Genomic DNA, 21,817 nt, shown 5'->3' with positions numbered 1-21,817 from the left:
GTTACCCAGAAATCCTCAGCGAAGGCAGCACAGAACACAAAGGCCCACCATCACGCCCTTCAGTAGTTGCACTTTCATCAGCTCCAAAAGATCTTGGGTCAAAAAAAGTTCTTGGTTCTGGATTTCCTTCTTTGCAATATGGCGAACGCAATCATTGTCCAAATGTGATAGGTGTAACAATGGTTTTGTTTTTTTGTTAAAATGGGTAGATCCCCAAGGATCAGCCACTATCCTCTCTTCCCTAGTCTGGTTCCACAGACACAGGAAAATATATGTTTAACAATGACCGCGGCTGGTTCAGGGGCCATATTCAGCTGGTAGACCACACCATTGGCATGGTGCTTAGAACACACTCTCCATTCTAGAAAAGGTTTTCTTAACCTGGAAAGTACCTTGGAGTCCCCTAGGGAGCTTGTTACAATGCAGGCTATTCCATTCCCACGGAATGGAAACATAAATTCACCAAAAGATATATATATATATATATATATATATATGTATGTATATATATATGTGTGTATATATATGTGTGTGTGTGTGTGTGTGTACAGTATCACATCTTCATAATAGCCCTAAACTGGACACATCCCTAGTGCTCATCAATAATAGGATGAAACTATTGTGAACTTTTCATGGAACACATGTGGTTTTTCTCCCCAGTGGAATACAATACAACCATATCAATAATCAATTAAAAATAAAACTACAGGCCGGCGCCGTGGCTCACTAGGCTAATCCTCCGCCTTGCGGCGCCGGCACACCGGGTTCTAGTCCCGGTCGGGGCACCAGATTCTGTCCCGGTTGCCCCTCTTCCAGGCCAGCTCTCTGCTGTGGCCAGGGAGTGCAGTGGAGGATGGCCCAAGTGCTTGGGCCCTGCACCCCGTGGGAGACCAGGATAAGCACCTGGCTCCTGCCATCGGATCAGCACGGTGCGCCGGCCGCAGCGCGCTACCGCGGCGGCCATTGGAGGGTGAACCAACGGCAAAGGAAGACCTTTCTCTCTGTCTCTCTCTCTCACTGTCCACTCTGCCTGTCAGAAAAAAAAAAAAAAAAAAAAAACCAAAAACCTACATCTTCATTTCCCTCTTCACCTCTTAAGTAGCAAAAGCTAGTTTGCTAAACTTGTGACTAATCAGAAAGTTTGTTCAGTCGATGAATAATGCTTGCCCAAGAATTGGAGGAGTTAGCGGAGGGGAGATGTCTAGAATGGCAGCCCTCAGATAAGGGAGGAATTTATGACCGCCAGCCACAAACCCCCAAGCTTCATACCAAAGAGACTTTCACCTAATTGGCATCAGGATGACTATCAAAACCCACCCTGGAAAACTGCCCGTCAGTCAGTCAGTCATCAGTCGACTACACCCATTTCCCTCCCCAGCTGCCCTCCGGGACCTGCCTGTTTTGACAGTCCTCCTGCTGACCTGCTGATTGGGAAGACCATGTTTGGGACCACAGAGCTGGGGGGCACGATCAGCTCTCCTCTCTGGCCCACTGTCAGCCCAGTGTCAAGCAGCCTGAGCCTGATTTTTGTTCCCGTACCACACTGAGCCAAGGGGGTGAGTATCGTAAGCATTCTTCCCAGGGAAAGCAGCCACACAAAATGACACACAAAAGATAGGGTTCCATGGACGCATTTGGGTAAGATTCACGACCAACAGCTACTGCTGTGTAGGGTTAGAAGTCAGGGCACTGGTAGCCCAAAGTGCGCTGGGAGATGAGTGGGCGAGGGTGTGAAGGGGTTTTTGTGTCTGTATCATTGAGCTTCTTCTGGATTCGGCTAGGAGAGTGTGAAATTGATAAGCCCATGCTCGCTTTCTAAGTGCTTGTGTAGGTCTCTGTTATATTTCAATAAAGCATCCACTTAGCTAAAAAACAAGTCCACGACTCAGTGCCAGGCCAGTGTGAAGCCCTTGTGCGTGGAAGTCAGGAGTTGAGAGCTCCCCAGGTGATTGTGACGTGCGTGCTCTAGAACCCGTCCACAGGTTCTCTGATTCCCCTGCCCTGGAGTGTGGACTGTTCTCGGAAACTCACCGGTAATTCAGCCGGCGCTGGCGAGCAGGGCTGACGCGGCCTTGTGGGCTCCTCCTGGGTCCCTCCTGTCTGATCACCTGCTCCGGGGGCAGCCGGCTGCCATGTTGCCAGGATGCTCAGGCAGCCCTGTGGAGAGATGCAGGTGGAGAGATGCAGGTGGCGAGGAGCCGAGGCCACCTGCAAACTTCCTCGTGAGTGACTGTTTTCAAGTGGATCCTTCAAGTGGCTGACATTTGACCGAACCAGAGAGAACCGGCGCTGGAACCACCTGCCGAGCGGCCTCTGAATTCTGACCCACAGACACTGTGAGCTAATTGATGTTGTTTTCAGCTGTTTAGGTTTTGGGCTGAGTTGTTATGCAGCACTAGGTACTAATAGAGCAGAGAATTCCCTTCTCATGTCTCCAGCAGCGTGGAATCCCTAGCCACAGAACCCACCCCGGAGCGCTCCCCCAGCTCCCCTGCACACAATGCACAGGCTGTGCATAGTCATACGAGATACGTGTGGGCTCACTTGTGGCCGGTTTCCACGGGGCTGCCCTCACTGCACTGTCCCGGGGCTCAGGGTCATCCAGTGAGTGGGCTCCCCTTGGCCTCACTCACCTAGACCTCCTGCAGCTCCCCTGGAGTCTGGGTGTCCATCCTAGACCGTGGCGCATGGGCACAGCTCTCGTGGGAATGGGAATGCCCGGCTCAGCTGGGTGTCCCCAGATAAGCCCCCTACTGTTAACAATAATCATCTCTAACCATGGCAGTATGGATGCTTTTTTTATTTTCTTAATACCCGTTTCTGTGTTCTCTCTCTCTCTTTTTTTTTTTTAACAAAAAGCATCTATTACTTTGACACCATTAAAAATTAGAATACAAAATCTTAAATCTAAAAAGATTTAGAAAGTTCTCAGCACTTTATAAATGATTACTCGAGACATCACAAACAGCAGAGCAAGAATGTGTATTCTACTAAATGGCACTAGGGAAACTTCCCACTCAGGGAAAATAGACAATTTTGATCCATTTCTCACATGAAAACTAAGAGAGATATTGCTCAATAGAATTAGCCACATGTGTCCAGAGCTTTATTAACAATGAAATTCCTTAAGATGTTATTTATTTATAATAGAAACTGGAAAACACCTAAATGACTAAGATAGGGGAAGTTATAGAATAAATGATGATAGATTAATGAAACAGCTTGTTAATAACGATTAAAAAGTTTTGATGTAAAAGCAATTTTAAAGTTTTAATAAATGTACAAAAATGTGTGTTAACTTTAAAACTGCAATGCAGCATAGTAAAATTATATATGTAATATAGAGAGCAATATACATATACATGCAGATAAAACAGAAAAGTGCCTGGGGAAATGGCATTCTGGCATTGAACTCTTGAGCAGCGATTCATGTTTTACCTTGTTTATAATCTCCATTACTTGAATTTTCTTTTTTTTTTTAAGATTTATTTATTTATTTGAAAGAGTTACACAGAGAGAGAAGGAGTGGCAGAGAAAGAGAGAGGTCTTCCATCCGATGGTTCACTCCCCAATTGGCCGCAACAGCTGGAACTACGCTGATCCGAAGCCAGGAGCTTCTTCCAGGTCTCCCACGTGGGTGCAGGGACCCAAGGACTTGAGCCATCTTCTACTGCTATCCCAGGCCATAGCAGAGAGCTGGATCGGAAGTGGAGCAGCCAGGACTAGAACAAGTGCCCATATAGGATGCCGGCGCTTCAGGCCAGGGCTTCAACCCACTGTGCCACAACGCCAGCCCCACTTGCATTTTCTATAATGAGTATACAGCATCCTATCAGCAAAGCTTTTTTTTCTTTCCATTATGCCCTAGCTTTCATTGCATATTAGGTGACACTTTGTAATTGATACAGCAGGACAATCTTAAATACCTATTTCTTCAAATTGGTCAATACGACACTAGTATTTGGGTGGTAAGATTCTGTTTTGAAGTCTAAAGCTTGCAGGTATGAAATACAGATTTTTGGGATTTACTACATTCTTATGTATCAGTACATAACATTTAAAGAACTATATAAGTATATTTTACAGTTTTGTCTAAGTAACAAATTTGCATTTTTTATTTGATGTAATAAAAGCTTTAATGTAATTTCTGTTAGATTTTGCATTTTTTCTTAGTTAAACTTTAACCTGACAGAGTGAATGATTCTTATGTTATTGTATTAGTATTGTGAATAATTGTGAAATGTTTTGAGGCAGAGTACTATATTTGTGAATATAATGTTATCACTGTTTATTATTTAGTAGAAATCTTTCCATCAGTATGGAAAACTAAGAAAATTGTTTTCTGCTGTATAATCTGGCATTCATCGTAGATTAAAGCTTATTTTTCTGTGAATAAAACTTATTCAGTAAAGTACTATTCTTTAAAATGAAAAAAAAAAAGGCACAAGATTTTTAAAAGTAATTATAAACACAACTGGTATGGTCCCCAAATCCTAAATAAACAAATGAAAGATATGAGCAGAGAAAGATCCTGTCCGAGTGGTCAACAGGAAATTAGTTCTCATGCTGGGGAATCTGATAGGTACAAATAAAAATATTTGCACTTCTATTTTCTATTTATTTAATTAGCAAACGAAAGCAATAGGTGAAATTAACGAAAGCTGTCAGACTCAGTTGGGGTCACTCATGTCAAGCCCTCGCCAAAAACAATGATTGATGAAGCCCGGAGGTCTTCATCAAAGATAAGATCCGTTCACAAAGATCCTGCCAGGATTTCAAACCTGCTCAAGGCCACTGCAACCTTCCACAAAAAAATGCCCCGGAGAGGAGCTGCTCAGAACTGCCTGTGTAATCTCTAGTGACCCTTCAACGTATGGCTGTTATGGGCCTCACTTTGCTTGAAATACTTCCCCTTATCTCAGCCTCCTCTCTGTGAACAGGGCTGACTAGAGCGCACATAGCCCAGCACCTGCTGAACGTATGGGGAGAATTCTCTGTAGGTCGTTTAAGTTAACAATCCCCAAGTGTCACTCATAAAGTAATTCATGGCTTGGTGCCAGGGAGACCTTGCCCAAGGCTGCCCTTGTTCAAAACTCGTTTCACTGTAATCTCTTTTACAGAAGGCTGGATGGAACCCACTTCCTGTGCATGCGCTTGCCCAGGGCCGGCCTGGCTCCTCCCCCCACACACCCCTGGCAGACAGCCTGCTTAAAAAGGACGGAAGCCGTCCAGCAGCAGGCGAGGACAGACTCCGCACCAGCCATGGCCACCTTCGTGGAGCTCAGCACCAAAGCCAAAATGCCCATTGTGGGCCTGGGCACCTGGAAGGTAAAGTGCACGCCTCGGGCCATCTTCCTCCCTCGGCCTAGGGCTCCCTCTCCTCTCTGTTCGGTGGGAAGGCCCTCCTGGGGTTGGCTGGGCGCTTTGCAAGGGCGAGATCCATTCCAGGAGCCAGCAGCAGTTGTTTCCACTTCTCAGAGTTCCAGGCTGGCTTTTTCCAGTAGTTTGCTAGCAAGTATCGAAATACACACACACACACACACACACATGGGCACAGTTGTTTTCTAGAGCATTTTCTCTTTTGTAGCGGCTTCTACTAAAACGTTCCCTGGCTCTGTGACACTTAAAGGGGCCCAGCATTTTATGTGTTTGCTGCTCCTGGGCGGTTGAGAGGAGAGGTCGCAGATGATCCTGACATCCCATGCCGTCCCCTCCTCCGCTGTGAGCATGGGACCTGCAGACCCCCCAGTATGGCCCAGTGCAGAAACTCAGACCCCTTCCCAGGCTCCTGACTTGGCACCTGCACTTGAACCGGCCTCCAGGTGATTCCCGTGCACAACAGTCACCGAGGTGCTCAGGCCACGGAGCCTAGGCTGGAAGTCAAGAGCCCAGCTCTCTCCCTGGCCCCTGCCCCCTTCCCCCAGGAGCTGTGTTAATTTCAGCCGGCCCTAAGGCCCATCCAGTGCTCCCTGACCTGCAGCCGACTTCTGGCCCTCTTGGGGTACGTTTGACGTGGCGTCTTCTAATGCTGGCTCCCCCCCCCCATTTCTCTCAATGAGGCCCTAACCTAACCAGGTACCGGGTGCTCCTCCGCTGCCTTCAAGGTACAGCTCCCTGATGGCACTTTGTCCTGCGGCCCTCTTTGCTTCTTCACACCCCGCCTTGCCATCTCTTGGGTTGGAGGCTGGGGTCCCTCTTGGCTTCAGCACGAGTTTCCTGTCTGGATGCATTCTTGGTGTACGTGGGTGAGCACCAGGCTCTGATTGAGGCCGAGGCTTTCTTGCTTGAACAGCAGAACTGGCCTCACATGGGAGCTTCGACCTTCGATAAACGTGATCTTTAATCCTTTCTGGATCTCCAGGGGATCTGCTCGCCCCCAGGGACATGGACCAGACTTGAATTTTCAGGATGGGATGTGAGGATTATGATGGGAGTTGTTTTCAAGCCGTGGGGATGAGTTCGGTTTCCAAGTTTGTGTGCTCATCAGCGGAGGTGGAAGGGGAGTTGGAAGGGGACCCAGGGTTGCCCCGGAGTTGCTGGTAGCAATTCCTTGTCCCAGCAGTGCGGTGGCTGTGTGTCTCTGTTTTGTGTGCTTGTCCTGTGTTTGTTCTTTCATGTGGAAGAGGTTTAAAGAAGGTTTTATCAGAGGTTGTAAATACTTTATTCCCCTCCTTCACTGTCTTGGTTAAGCTAGAACTGATGGTGGTATTTCCAGGTCTGTCTTTTTGCCTTGAACGTGGAAAAGAGACGTCATTCTTACAAAGACTTCCATCTGCCCCCTTCCTGAAACTGATTATATAACGGCTGCATCTGCTGAGCCCACCTTTGGATCAGGCGGTGGTCTAAAAAAACTTTCTCCACATTCTTTTAAAGATTTTATTTATTTATTTATTTGACAGGTAGAGTTACAGACAGAGAGAGAGAGAGAGAGAGAGAGAGAGAGAGAGATCTTTCATCCCCTGGTTCACTCCCCCAATGGCCATAACCACCTGAACTGAGCTGATCAGAAGCCAGGAGCCTCCTTTGGGGCTCCCATGCAGGTGCAGGGGCCCAAGGACTTGGGTCATCTTCCACTGCTTTCCCAGGCCATAGCAGAGAGCTGGATCAGAAGTAGAGTGGCCAGGACTTGAACTGGCGTCCCTATGGGATGCTGGCGCTGTAGGTGGAGGATTAACCTACTGTACCACAGTGCCGGCCCTCTCCACATTATGGTACACAATCACCACACCACAGCGGTGCTAGGAGGCAGGGGTTTGATCATTGCCATTTTGCAGGCAGGGTTTAGAGAGAATAATCTGCAAGGCCCACATACCTGCTATGTGTTGGGGTGTGGATTTATCTTTAGGGACCGTTTTCCAGATCTTAATCACCCCTGGAGGAACTCTGGGCAAATTCCCCTGAAATAGCTGAGAGTCTGGTTGTCAGCCAAGTCTTTAGAAATTGGCAGGTGGGGTGGGGGTGTTTCAGGATGACCCTGCATTACACGGGAAATAACTTCATTTAGGATAGAACATGAGGCCATCGTCTTAAAATTAATCTTTTTTATTTTGGAAAGTTTTCCGTAGTGTGTTTACCTCTTACGTGTCCCACGGAAAACGGGAGCCCAGTGGGGCCTGGTTTGGAGACAGTGGGCCACGCGGAGCCCAGTGGGGCCTGGTTTGGAGACAGTGGGCCACGCGGAGCCTGCTGGAGGGGCCTGGGACACGAGCACCCAGTGACTCCTCTGTTGCTGTTCAGTCTCCTCCAGGCCAAGTCAAGGACGCAGTGAAGGCAGCCATTGACGCCGGCTATCGCCACATCGACTGCGCCTACGTCTATCAGAATGAGAACGAGGTGGGAGAAGCCATCCAGGAGAAGATCAGAGAGAAGGCCGTGAAGCGGGAGGACCTCTTCATCGTTAGCAAGGCACGTGTGGCCTGTGTGGGGGAGGCTCCACTTCAGGGCAGCCAGGCGTGGGGATCTGGGCAGCGCTGCGAACTCCACCAGCTTTCCCTAGTCCGTACTCACGCCCCCAGCCCTCTCATCTCGGCCTTTCTCCTAGTCCTGCACGCACAGCTCCCCATCCACAGCAGCACTGGAATCCTAGTGATGCCGCTGCCACCCGCTCTCTGAGCTGGTTTTCCCACGGGGGGGGGGGGGGGGCGCCAGTGAGCCTTGGGCTGCTCCTGGCCTCCTTGTCCCCTGTTAGTGGAGTCCGCCTTCCCAGTGGCTATCAGAGGCCAAGGGCAAGGTCAGGGATTGGTATTGACGCCCACCTTTTGGTACTGTGCTGTCAGGGGCTATGGCCCTGAGATCCTCGGCCAGTGGGTGTTTTGGAAAACAGTGAGAACATTTTTTGCTACATACAGATTTCTTTTTATTTCAGTCTAGTCAAAAATGAGATAGAAAAATGTTATAAAAAAGAGAGGGAATGTTAGATGTGAGGGGGTTAAGAATCATTGGCGCCATATTATACATACATAACTTGCTAAAAAAGCACTAATCCCAAGTACTTGGAAAGTGCAAATAGATCCCACTGTGTCCCTGGCCAAGTCTGGATAAACTCCTTGTAAAGTCATCACTTGGGGTCTGCTAGGTTTGGAGATATGGAAGTACAAAAAAAGGGCCACCTGCCCCCAAAGATGTAAGACTATTTAAAATATATTTCCAATTTTTTATTTAGATAAATGGAACATTTTTCATCTATATAGTTTTAAGAACGTAGTCTTTTCCACCCTACCCTCCTTCGCTCGCCTCCATCCTCCCTCCTCACTCTTATCTTGTGTTTCTTTTAATCTTTGCAATGATGTTCTCCTTCCTTCCTTCCTTCCTTCCTTCCTTCCTTCCTTCCTCCCTCCCTTCCTTCCTTCCTGTAAAAGATCCTAGTTTAGTGGTAATGTAGACAATGGTTATAAACAACAATTAAATGTAGAAATGACCATCTCACCCATATCTAGTAAATTTGAAAGCAATCACAGGTCATTAAAAGGAGTGTTTAAAATTTAAAAGCTAGACACAATTCTGTCCTCAGAGAGTCAACAGCCAAGGAAGGAAACAACACAGAAAAATAAACACTGAATGAGTGACTCAATATGCTAAACAATGTAAGAAGCATAAATAATGCCAAGAGTTGAAAAAAATTATCTTCAACCTTTAAGAAGCGTCATTGACTTGCTGAGTCATGATGACTTTGCATACTAAATCCTCATCTTAATCGGTTTTATTAAACATGGCCCATCCCTAGGTTAGATCAGGCTGCAAATCCACAAGCAGGGAGCATGAGTGTGATGGGCCCTTTCCCACTCTAGTCCTGCTGAAACAGCCCCTGTCCCTAATGTCTTTGATGTAGACTTTATCAGACACTAATCCTCCCTTATCGTGTGGTTCCTCTCTCTTCACTCTGGTGATTACAAGTCAACACCTTAACTAAAGAGTAACTCATTCATTTAAGGGATTGGTACAAAGATCAGGCCATCCCTGTAGGACTCCAGATTGTTAGAATTCAATTATCACCTCTTTGGCCACCATCCTACTGCTAAACTCCATTTTGAGATGTTTTATTGATTGAACCAAGTCATAACCAGCCTACCTATAGATCCCAGGTGGGCTGGAGCTCACTTTACCATCACAGCCTCTGGTTGCTGACCAATCCGGGGAAGGCTGTGCGCACTGTGGAACATCACATAGTACTCAGTTTCAGCTTTCAGCTGTAAAATTCAGCACCCTTCATCCCTTGGGGGAGTCTAGAAATTAAGCCATAGCTACCGAACTCCTTGCTGTGTGCGCTAAAAAATAAGCTCCTTCTTTCTTCCACCACCCCGGGGTCTGTGATTGGCTTGTTGTGGGCTGGGTTGCCAGAGCTGGTTTTGGAGTTCTAGAACAATGCCTTCAGCCAGGTTTGGGGGTGTTCTCTGACGCCAGTGCCTTGTCATTGCACCCTGCAGCTGTGGCCTGCCTTCTTTGAGAGAAAACTGATGAGGGAAGCCTTTCAGAAGACCCTCACGGATCTGAAGCTGGAGTATCTGGACCTGTATCTCATTCACTGGCCACAGGGCCTTCAGGTGAGAGCTGTTCACTGCCCTGACCTTTAATCCTGAGCAGATGCGAGGAGAGAGCAGCCAGAGCTATGTCAAGACTTGGAGTGGAGGTGGGCGCCTCTATGCTGAGCAGAAAGGCAGAGCCTGGAAGAGAGGCTGAAGCCATGTGTGGCTGCTGACGTGCCTGGTTTTCTTGCAGCTGTGCCTGAGAGAGGCCAGGATTTCTGGCAGCCCAAGAAAGCTGCCGCTGCCATGCCCATAGTTGCCTTCCCAGGACTCCTGTTAGGACACTGTTGCTTAGCGATACCTCCGGTTCAGTCCTTTTGTTTATCAAAGCACACCCTGGGAGTGGCCTCTCAGGAAAAGCCCGAGGATGCAGAGGCTGGAAGGTCCAGCTTGCATCTGTGACGCAGCCTTCCCTGCCTAAGGCTCCACTCCTGAGGGGTGGGAGGGCCAAGAACCCCCCTCCTCTCCCGCTTCGGCCAGCCTGGACAATGAAGGCACCGCCCTAACTCCAGGCTTCTTGGGGCTGCAAGCACAGAGATGCACCAACATCTTCCCCCAGAAAACCACATCCTTGAGCTCTGCCTCCCAACTACTGATTGCGAAGTTTAAGTTTGCCTCCAAGGATGTATTTGCGATGTAGGTATCTGAGGTTCATGTGCATGGCATGGTGGTGGCTTCTGGAATGTGCTAACCATGGATGTTCAGGTCAGCCCAGCAGTTTCTAAAATATCAGCACTTAGATGCTACAGTAGACGGATAGGGACATTTTACTTAAACTCATGCGCTTGCAGTGTGCACTCTGAGCTTGGGAAACTGTTATGGAGATGTGCACCTGAGCACCAGTTGGATCCTGAAACCTGTTTCAGAGGATTAGGTACCCAGATGTGGACTCTAATAAGCTTTTGTTCTGCATTTACAGCCTGGGAAGGAACTATTCCCCAAAGACGAAAAAGGCAACATCCTCACCAGTAAACTCACGTTCCTGGATGCCTGGGTGGTAGGTTCCAGCTTCTTACTGTGTTTGCAGACAACTCCACTCTGGGTGCAATAGTCTATGTCCCAGATGCTATCGAATTTCTTCACTGTTTTTCTTTAGTTCTTCTAACTCCTTCCTTAATACATTTGGCTTTTGGGTCCATTTGTCTCTATTTACACTGTGAAGACTAACATGGAGTCCCCAGATGAAACTGCATTGCACCCCAGTTTGGGAACTCTACATGCTGTTTTCAAACTGTGGAGAGGGGCTTGGGACAGGGCTTGTGGCCTGGTCTATGTGTTTTAGCTGAGTCATCTGTGGTAAACTAGTTAACTCCTAGAAGCCTCAGTTTGCTCACCTTAAATAAACCTTGCAATACGTTCTAATATCATGTGTCTTTCAGGATGTGGTAAAGACTAAAATAGAGAAGATATCAGGAAGTTTAGCATAGAGCCCACTTAATTTCATTCAACCCTATAAGCTAGGGTTGTTTTCTCTACATAAAAATGATAGTATTGAGACCGAGAAAGGTTGGTTGGCCCAGGTCATAGGCCAAGCGTGTGGAAGAGCTACGATAAGACCCCATTCTCTGTGACTCCCAAGTTCAGCTCCAAGGCCCCCTAGCAAAGTGCCTGGCACACAGGGAATGTGTATGTGAACTTCCGAGGACAGGAGTGCATGCTTCTCAGATCACAAAATGGCCTATTTCACATAACTCATGTTCAAAATGGAAATAAGTGAAGGAAAGTTTCTCTCTGAGAAGTTTCTCTTAAGCCACACTTGCAGCTGGGAGTAGAAAACAAAGGAGCAAACCGTAGGTGAACAGTGACAGAGAGACATCAAGAAGTGACTGTTGTTTTATCAGCTGTCTGTGCAGGGGCATGTGCAGAAGTGAGCTGGTGCTATGCTTTATACCGTGAAGATGTATCCCGCCCAGTCTTTCTGAAGAGTGTCGTGTAGACATGATGAAGTTAACTGTCACTGTGCTGAGGGTCATTTATTCAGAAGTCCCCACAAGTACAGCATATGCTATTCTTGCTGCCTTGAACCTCAGACGCCAGCAGCAATAAAATGTAAAACTGATGTGATAACTGAGAGAGGGGTAAAACCTCTGTGCTAAAACCTTTAGATTTGCTCATCAAGGCTGTGTCATTTGTAGTTAAATTTGGCAAGTCAAAATTAGCAATTAAAAAACCCCAATGATTTATGTCATGCAGAGTTATACTAAATAGATTATTAGAAATACTGTATCTCACAAGCAAAAAGTGAATCCAGTACTCTTGGGAAAATTTCAGAAAGACAACAATTTGTGATACATATCCACTACCTTCATCATATAACCAACTACAAATGCATGTAAGCTATGAACTGGTTGAACCCACATCCTACAAAGAGGGCGCAAAGCACAGGTTGAAAAATTCTGTGTGTGTGTGTGTGTGTGTTACACAAGTTCTTTTGCCTTAATGATCATACAGATCGTTATCCAACTACATGGTCTCAAATACTTCTTTGATATATTCACTAAAAGAAATCTATTTAGTGGACAGGGTCCAGGCTTCAGCCCCACTCAACCCCTTTGCTGGGTACCCCTGCAGGCACAGTCAGTCTGCATGGACTTCCCCCTACTACAAACCAAACCGTGGCTGGGGCGGGAGAAAAGTGACCCAGAACTCAGACAAGTATGCGTCTGCACAGGCAACAGCCTCTTCCCCAGCTAGCCCAGGCCGCACGGGCTTGGGTGAGGCAAGAGTGGCAGACCTGTAGACCTTTCCTCTTCACTTTTGCTTTCACTCAGACTGGGAAGGGCCAGTGGGGCTGGAACCAAGCCTTGATGGGCACTCATGGCCTGGGCTTCGCTAGTCCTGCTGCAGTGGGTCCTTTCTCCTACTTCAGAGAGGACTAAGCCAAGCCTGGGTCCCCTTAGAACTGCCTAAAAGCTGTTCCCTTCTGTGACAGGCCCTGGAGGAGCTGGTGGATGAGGGGCTGGTGAAAGCTCTTGGAGTATCCAACTTCAACCATTTTCAGATCGAACAGATCCTGAACAAGCCTGGGCTGAAACATAAGCCAGTGACTAACCAGGTAAATTCTGCTGAGTACAAGGGGGAGGGTCTTGCCCTCTTACTCCTTAAACCGTGGGAGGCAAGGTCAGTGCTATGTGCCATATCTCACTCAGCTAGGGGTCAGGGACCAGGATGCTTTGGGGAGGTGGGAGACAGATCTCTGGGTGTGGTTCGGCAAGTCCCACAGTGGGCCGTGTTTGGCTTTGCTCGGTGGTCTGTTTTGTGTGTGGAACTTACTCCGTATGAGCAGCTCAGAAGCAGGCCAACTTCCCGAGTGATGAGGACCGTGTGCTTTTTCAGGTCGAGTGTCACCCATACCTCACGCAAGAGAAACTGATCCAGTACTGCCACTCCAAGGGCATCACTGTCACAGCCTACAGTCCCCTGGGCTCTCCAGACAGACCTTGGTGAGGCTTCTGAGCACTGGATCTTTTGCTTGATACTCTTGAGAATATGATTGGCTAATGGCTGGGTGAGACTAAGCCGCTGGAAAGAAAAATGTGTTCACGGCGATGTGTTGGGCATATCTAAATAGCATGATAGCTGGGGAAGAAGAAAGGGAATTAAGAGAAGCGTGGCAACGTGCCTGAGTGTCTAAGACCACGCTAGTTCAGCCACCTGGAGTTGAACCACCTGTGCGCAGTGCTGTGCCTGCAGAGCCCGCAGCGCCCATGGGAAAGACACGAAGGCCTCAGGCCCTTGAGCTAGCCTCGCAGGTGGAGAAGGCCTGGAGAGGGCACTGGAGTGGTGCTCATCTGCATATGGTCACCATGGTGATGCCTCACCCCTGCCATCTTTCTGCTTCTAGGGCGAAGCCTGAGGACCCTTCCCTGCTGGAGGATCCCAAGATTAAGGCGATTGCTGCAAAGCACAAGAAAACCGCAGCCCAGGTACAGAGTGGGTTTTTTAATTTGTATTCATCACTCTATTCTTCCAGTCTTGTGTTGTCTTCATTTAATCCGGTGAAGGGGAGGAAAAGAGGAGAAAAGTCCCTGACAGTGCTCCTTGGAAGTCTGCGGGGACCTCCGGAGATCCGGGGGCACTGAAACACAGCGTCCCCTGACGGCTTCCTGGCAGCAGCAATCACACGGCCTGGGTCTCGCGCCTGCATTCCATCCCAGCTCTGCCGCTTCTCAGCCTGATGGCCCCATGCCTCTGTCCTCCTCCTTTTTTTTTTTTTTTTTTAAATAATGGTTTATTTCATTTATTTGACAGGCTGGGTTAGAGAGAGAGAGAGAGACATACACAGAGAGAGACAGAGAGAGGTCTTCCATTTACTGGTTCACTCCCCAAGTGGCTGTAGTGGCCGGAGTTGGGCCAGGCCAAAGCCAGGAGCTAGGAGCTTATTCTGGGTCTCCTATGTAGGTTGCTGCCCACAGTTCATGAGCCCACTGTCAAAGTCTGCAGTGCTGTGGGACAGAGAGGTGGCTTTCCCTTTCAGCATAAGGAGGTCTCCTTGTAGGGAAGAGGAACACGGGTTTCCCTTCTGCACAGGTTCTGATTCGCTTCCAAGTCCAGAGGAATGTGATTGTGATTCCCAAGTCCGTGACACCGGCACGCATCATCGAGAACTTTCAGGTAAGACCCTGGCAGGTCGGCCGAGGAGGGGACAGGAGACACTGGTTGCACTTGAACTTAACCAAACAGGAACAAACAAGTATCAATCTCACACTGCTGAGATTGCTGACCCATGGCCACAGCCATGCTGGGGGCGGTGACTGGTCAAGCCCTGTGGGGTATGGACATGGCTGCACCTCACACCACAGAGAGGACCCCGGTTGGCCCTGAGCAGGTGAGCCATGGGCCATGCACAAGAACAGGCTGTTCTGGCCTAAATGCCCACCTCCTAGCACAGAGGAGGTAGGGACTGTACTTGAAAGATTATCTCGGAAGAACCCGTTGACCCATTAGGGAGCGCAGACACGGCACACACTTGTGCTTTATGCCTGTAAGTCGGGGCTCCCTCCCTTTGGATCACTAAACCCTATAGACACTACAGTCTCTGTGTACAGAAAAACCTGTCTTCAGTGGACATGATGGGAGAGACCCCTGGGGCCAGTTTATGCTATGGGAGTGAGCTGGATCATATATTCTACCAGAATTGGTGATGTCTTGCAACCCTTACTTTCCAGGTCTTTGACTTTAAGCTGAGTGACGAGGAGATGGCCACCATCCTCAGCTTCAACAGAAACTGGAGGGCCTGTCACGTGGACTTGTAAGTAGCACAAACTGAGCTAGGAGGGTCCCCAGGAGTTTTCGGGAACTGGGGGAGGCTCCCTGAGTGTGAGCTGTCCTTGCGAGTGCCTCTAGTGCCCCAGGGACTGCCTGCCTGCCCTTCCTGACCACTCCTCCCACCAGTCCAAGGGAAGCCTGCAGGTGCTTGTCTGTGAGCACAGAGGTGACAGGTGCACCAGAAAATGCCTTGGAGACCAGCTGTTGCTTTTGTGGAACACACTCTTTTTGTTTGTCTTTCTCTGTAGCATGTCTCATGTGGAGGGCTATCCCTTCCATGCCGAGTACTGAAGCTGAGTCCCCCGATGAGGCCACCTGCTGGATTCTGTCTTCACTCGAGTGTAACTCCACCTGAGTCCTATGCTGGCCTCACTTCTCTGTATCTGTTGTAGGCCGGCTCAAGGCAGTGCTGTAGGTTCAAGCAGGCACAGACTGCCAGTGAAGTACGACTAGGATAAGCAAATGGTAAACTTTTTTATCTGATCTGATGCTTGTCCAATGCCAGAAACGCTGCTAATGCTGATCATATGTACATAAGAAAATAAATAATCAGGGCCGGCGCCGTGGCTCAGTAGGCTAATCCTCCGCCTTGCGGCGCCGGCACACCGGGTTCTAGTCCCGGTCGGGGCACCGATCCTGTCCCGGTTGCCCCTCTTCCAGGCCAGCTCTCTGCTGTGGCCAGGGAGTGCAGTGGAGGATGGCCCAAGTTCTTGGGCCCTGCACCCCATGGGAGACCAGGATAAGCACCTGGCTCCTGCCATCGGAACAGCGCGGTGCGCCGGCCGCAGCGCGCCTACCGCGACGGCCATTGGAGGGTGAACCAATGGCAAAAAGGAAGACCTTTCTCTCTGTCTCCCTCTACTGTCCACTCTGCCTGTCAAATAAATAAATAAATAAATAATCATAGTAACCAACATGTATTGTGAGTTTACTATGCGCCAATATTTTCTTATGGGTGAAGTCACTGACTCCTTGATGCAACCCCTTCGAGGAAGTCGTTCTCATCATTCACGTTTTCCAGGAGAGGAAAAGTCAAGGAGCTTCTCAAGGCCACTCATGTGGTTAGGAACAGAACCAAATGTCAAAGGCGGACAGGCTCCGGGAGAGCTCCGTGCAATTGGTTAACCTCTTCCTGTCTCCTCCTGACACCCACCTACCTGCCTAACTTTGCAGGCCTCTCTCTCTTCCTTTCTTTCTTCCTTCCTCTACTCATTCCCTTTTTTGCCCTCTCACTTTGCCTCTAACACACTGCAGGCAGAGCCTGTGAAATCCACAAAGGTGCCATGTTCCCGGAGAGAAAGGCATGGCATATCCCAGGGAGTCAGCTGGGACACAGGCGAGTCTGAACAGAGACATGCTTACCAAAGGCATTAATATGGAACATTTCATTTTTTCTCTATTAATTTCTCTTTAGGAAATGTTACCTATACATAGAAATGTACAGAGAACAGCAACTGGCCACCCGCCTTGCAAATTCAACAGATGCTAACATGTTTCCATAGTTGCTCCAATACCTTTAAAATATACCTATTAAAGAAATTAAGTGGTTACTGACTTAGTTGAGGACTTCCATGTACCTCTCCCTCTCCCCATTCCTGCCTCGCTCTGCAGGAGTAAATGCCCATCTTTGAACTGCTGAGTTACCTCATCCTCTGCTGGTCATTTGTCTCCTGGCTCTCAGATCCATTTCCCGCCATTACATTCCATTATCCTGCTGCAGGGGAGTGTGGTGGAATGAGAAGGCCATGCCAAGATGGCCACAGGCAACAGAAACTGCCTGGCAACAGGCTGTGATTGGATGGTTTCAGAAACCACATGACTGCAGAGCCTGCCTGGCAACAGGCTGTGATTGGATAGCTTTGGAAACTGCCTGGCAACAGGCTGTGATTGGTTAGGGCATAGACCGCCCCTTGACTGGATTGGCTACCTTGGCTGTATAAGCTGCTGTACCAACTGAAATAAACGAGTTTGCAGGCTGCTCGCCTCAGGCCTGCTTTCACCCAACTCCCGGGGTCTGTGTGGTGACTCTGCGCCTTTTGCCCCCACCACTTGCCCCCACCATGCTCTTCCTCTCAGGAACGAATCCACAGCAACAGGGGAGGGGCTTCCTAGCCAACTGGCTGCTTCTGGCTATATTCAGTGAGAGGCCTGTTGGGAGATGGAAGGACAGGAGGCAGGGGAAAGCCAGGGGTATGGTCACCTTGTGTGGCATCTCCAGCTGACGTCTCCTTTCCCCTGGGTCTCAGCTCTCGCCAGCCAGTCAGTCCCCACCTCCTGTCTATCTCTGGCCAGTGTGTAGCTTCTGAAATTCAGAAACATCACCTCCCCGTGTCCTCCGTTCCTAGGCATGGTCACCTCCTCCCGTTTGAGATCCCAGCTCTTTCATCACCTGTGTCATCAGCTGTTTGAATTAAACATCCGCTGTTCATACACCTCAGTTTCTGTTCTCCTGGCCGAGTCCTCTGATACACTTCCTGGTCACATGTTTACATTTTGCCATTTTAATCCACATCCATAAATCATCTGAAGGTTTATTTTGGGTTCTTCCCAAATGTATGAAAGTGAAATACAGGAAGCAGTTTCAAACCAGGGCCCAGTGATGTCTATGTGCATTTTGTGAAAATTTTCTCCCGTATGTGATTATTATTTACCCAATAAGAAGCTTACATGTTATAGGATTAAAAAGGATGAGTATCATTCTTAATATGGCTTTTTGAGGGGTTTGTTTCACTTGAACTTAGCCAATTGGGAACAGATAAACAAGTTGATATGGAGATATGATGCATTTAATAAAGAGAAACTTCCTTATTATAATTGATTGTACTTTCAGCATTTACATCTCGAGTAATAAGGACTTTGCAGACCTCAGGGTCTTCAATCTCACAATTCTTGCAAATACAACAAATCTATTCTAAAATTTGTTCATTGTTTTTGGAAAACTGGGAATAAAACCACAGTAATGGGGAGAGAATACAAGGTGTGAACTAAATGAACACTGTCTACTCTGTTCACATACTTACAGAACGGAAGAAGCTGAGTCCAGGCATGGGGAGGGAGGGAGGCATCCAAGGCTGGAGAAATGAGTGCTAACTTCCCAGGAGACCCTGGGATCACTCTTGCTGCCCTGTAGGTCCCAGGGAAGCCAAGGACTAGACTCACTCCGATGATCTGGAAGTGAGATCCGGCAGAATGGCAGCCGGGTCATGCTGAACTACAACTGGGGCCCAAACGGATGTAAATTTCCCTGAGGAACCATAATGCACCAATCACTAGGCTGCTGCTGTGGTGCAGTGCGTTTAGCCACCACTTCTGACACCAGCATTCCGTATGGGAGTGCCAGTTCAAGCCCCAGCTCCTCTGCTTCCTATGCAGCTTCCTGCTAATCTCATGTGCCTGGGGAGGAGCTGGATGATGGCCCACGTACTGGGGCTCCTGCCACCCATGTGGAAGACCAGGCTGTAATTCTAGGCTCCTGGTTTCAGTGTGGCCCAGCCCAAGTTGTTGCGGGCATTTGAGGAGTGAATGAACAGATGGAAGATCGCTCTTTCTCTGTCTCTCTCTTCCTCTCTCTATCTCTCCCTCCATCCCTCTGTCTTGGATGCTCTGTCTTTTTAAGTCAATAAATCTTTATAAAAAATAAATTGCCAGGCCTGCTTCAGTCATTTCAATAGCCTTGCAATAACCGCATTCTGCATGATTAAAAACTTGAGATGTCACTGTACATTATAGAATTGAGAAAGTGTATAGGTTAGAGAGAGGTTCCTGTTGAAAATAATTTTCAGTTAAATTTGAGAGAACTCCCAACAGTGAATACAAGGCTCCAGTGTGACAAGACTGTAGCCATCCTGGTCGTAATCGTTATCTCTGTCTAGGTGACCTTGACAGTCACTTCAAACCCTATGGTAGAACAAAGATATTAAATTAACCAACTACTCTTATCTGATGCCTGCAATATCTTATCTGACACTAGGAATGCTACCATTTCTTGCAAAAGTTCAGGTGCTGTCTGGTTAGCCAGAGGCTACCTTTTCCTATACAACCCTTTTTCTCCTGCCTTAGGGCCCCAGCAGCCATTGTGTTGTGGTGGCCCAAGACCACATTTGTCAGTGAGTCCCTAATAAATTGCAGTTTGTGTAATCCTGGATTTGTCCACTTCTTTCTATTTTTATTTTTACTTAGTTCACTCCCTAAATGCCTACAACGTTCCAGGGCTGAGCCAAGCTGAAGCCAGCAGTCAGAAACTTCATCTGGGTATTCCACGTAAAAGACAGGGACCCAAATACTTGAGCCATCCCCTGCTGCCTCCCAGGCACACCCAATTACCTTTTATTTAAAATCCCACCCACTTCATTTATTTTGCCTCACTTTTTGTGAGTAGGATGATGTTTTCCCAAAAACTGCATCCAAGTTTCTTATCCTTAGAACTTTCTAGTTCTCTCTTTCCACATTTTTGCTAGTTTCAAAAGGTCAGGGAGGGGACAGGGACCAAAAAGGCCTTGATCACCTGCACTGCTTCAGGATTGGTTTGGTTGCCCTGCTGTGCTGGTGCCCAGGGCTTTAGCTGCTGCTGTTCTCAGCGTTAGATGCCTGCATGAGTCTCTGGCTCATATTCTTCTTTTCTTTTTCCCATCCTCACCTTCTTTACACTGAATGCACTCCTCTGATGCTCCCTCCTGCCCTTCTGGCTTGCTTTCCCTGCATGGCATTTGTTTATCTAACACATTTTATGTTTACATGGTCGTTACCTGCTTGCTTGTTTATTCAGCTTCTGCCCCCTATAATGTAAGTTGTACAGGTAAAGGAATTTCTGTGTTTATTTTATTTGCTGTATGCCCCGTGCCTCAATAACATCTGTGGAATAAATTGATGGATGTTTGGCTGGCTGGCTGGATGGAAAGTGTTTATGTTCCAGTTCCCACATGGCAGAACAGACTAGATCTCTTGCTTGCTACAGCACGTGATGCTAACTCATGCAGAGCTGAAGTAATTTAAACGGGACTGCACAAGCAACTGTAACTTTCAAAGCTGGAATTGTGATAATTTTGGGGTCAGGGATGATAATGTGGCGAATGTAAGTCTTTAGTGCAGGATCAAATTTACTTCTGCTCTCACTGAAGTCTAATGGTGGGGAGCGGAGCAGAAACTGGGGTGCCATTACATTCTCTCCTTTTGTTCTGTTTGGGGTACTCCATTCAAAAAACAGGCTCATTAGCCCTTTTAACAGCTGTTTCCTAAGTGGGAGTGGGACCAGGTTTGGTGACAGCACACGGTCCCACAATCTCACGCTTACCTGGCCCCGGATTCCAGAAGACCAGAGAAGCAGCGAGCAGAGGAGAACGGCCCCAGTGCTGCTGTCAGGAACCGGGAGATGCTGTGAGGAAGATGGCAAGCAGCGGCAGAGACAACTCGTACGTCAGCCTCCCAGATCTGTGAGCTGTGCTAACTGGAAGGGAAAAAAAACAAAACTGTCCACCAGTGCTCACCTTGGGCTACTAATGACAATCAGAGACAGTGGCTCCTCTGTGTTACTGATCAGCACAACGCACAACCTGTGCAGCAACATTCCAGTGACTGTAGGTTTTATCTTTTCCTCAGTGTCGTAAAACGCCAGCGATTTGTCCCCTCATATTTCCGGAGGCCAGAGTCCAAAATGAAGGAGTGGGCTGGACCTTGAACCCTCGCGGGGTTTTGAGACTAATTCTCCCTCGCCCCTTCCTAGCTTCTGGGGGCTGCCAGTGACCTCTGGTATTCCTTGCCTTGTAGATACCTCACTCCCCTCTGCCTGCGCCTTCACACAACCTTCTTATAAGGACACCAGTCCTTGTATGTATGGTCACCTCATCCAGTATACCCTTATCTCATTTAACTAACCACGGCACATCTGCTAAGGCCCTGCTTTCAAATAAGATCACACCTGAGGCACTGGGCAGGCATGGACTTTGGAGGAATCTGTTGCATCCAGTGCAGCGCCTAGCACACTGCCACAGCCATAAATTCTCAGCGTATTTAAGGCTGCTTTTGATCAGAATGCTTGTATTCATTTGGAACCTAAGTAGCTAAAACAGCATCTCTTGACATGGTTTGCTTTCTATCCAGGCCCGCTTTTCTCAGCTGCCTGTTTGTTTCCGTGTTCTGTTCATGCCCCCCTGGACTCTATGTTTCCTACAAGGCAAAGCATTTTCAGTTGTGTCTGCCAGTGTTGGCAGCTCCCCCAGCACCATGACTTCACAGTTTTGCTCTCTGCACTTTGATATGTAAATTATGTCTCATGCGCTCTAGTCCCACAATTCACGTTTGTTGCCACTGTGGGAGAACCCAGATTGCTTGTCATGACATGAGTGGTTCCTGGGCCTTTATCCATCTGACCAGGTGCACACTGTTCAACAGAGCCAGGCCCAGTGACAGCACATCTCCTAAGGTCCTTAATCATCCTCCATCCCAAGACAGATGCGGTAGGTGGGATTCTAAGATAACCGCCACTAATTCTCACCGTTTTGTAATCTCCATCCCTAGAGTACCGGCAGACC

General features: G+C 48.2%; 1 protein-coding gene across 1 annotated transcript; it reads left to right on the top strand.

Moving 5' to 3' along the window:
• The first annotated feature begins 5,183 nt into the window (after window positions 1-5,183).
• Window positions 5,184-16,195, top strand: AKR1B10 (aldo-keto reductase family 1 member B10). Its single transcript, XM_062198402.1, has 10 exons — window positions 5,184-5,328; window positions 7,738-7,905; window positions 9,924-10,040; window positions 10,942-11,019; window positions 12,955-13,077; window positions 13,359-13,465; window positions 13,867-13,948; window positions 14,553-14,636; window positions 15,191-15,273; window positions 15,539-16,195. Exons 1-10 carry the CDS (start codon window positions 5,263-5,265, stop codon window positions 15,579-15,581), a joined length of 951 nt encoding a protein of 316 aa, XP_062054386.1. The 5' UTR covers window positions 5,184-5,262; the 3' UTR covers window positions 15,582-16,195.
• Window positions 16,196-21,817: the final 5,622 nt, after the last annotated feature.

This window comes from Lepus europaeus, chromosome 1, assembly GCF_033115175.1.
Source record: "Lepus europaeus isolate LE1 chromosome 1, mLepTim1.pri, whole genome shotgun sequence".
NCBI classification, from domain to species: domain Eukaryota; kingdom Metazoa; phylum Chordata; class Mammalia; order Lagomorpha; family Leporidae; genus Lepus; species Lepus europaeus.
The sequence above is the reverse complement of the archived record's forward strand: the minus strand, read 5'-3'. Positions and strand labels throughout refer to the sequence as shown.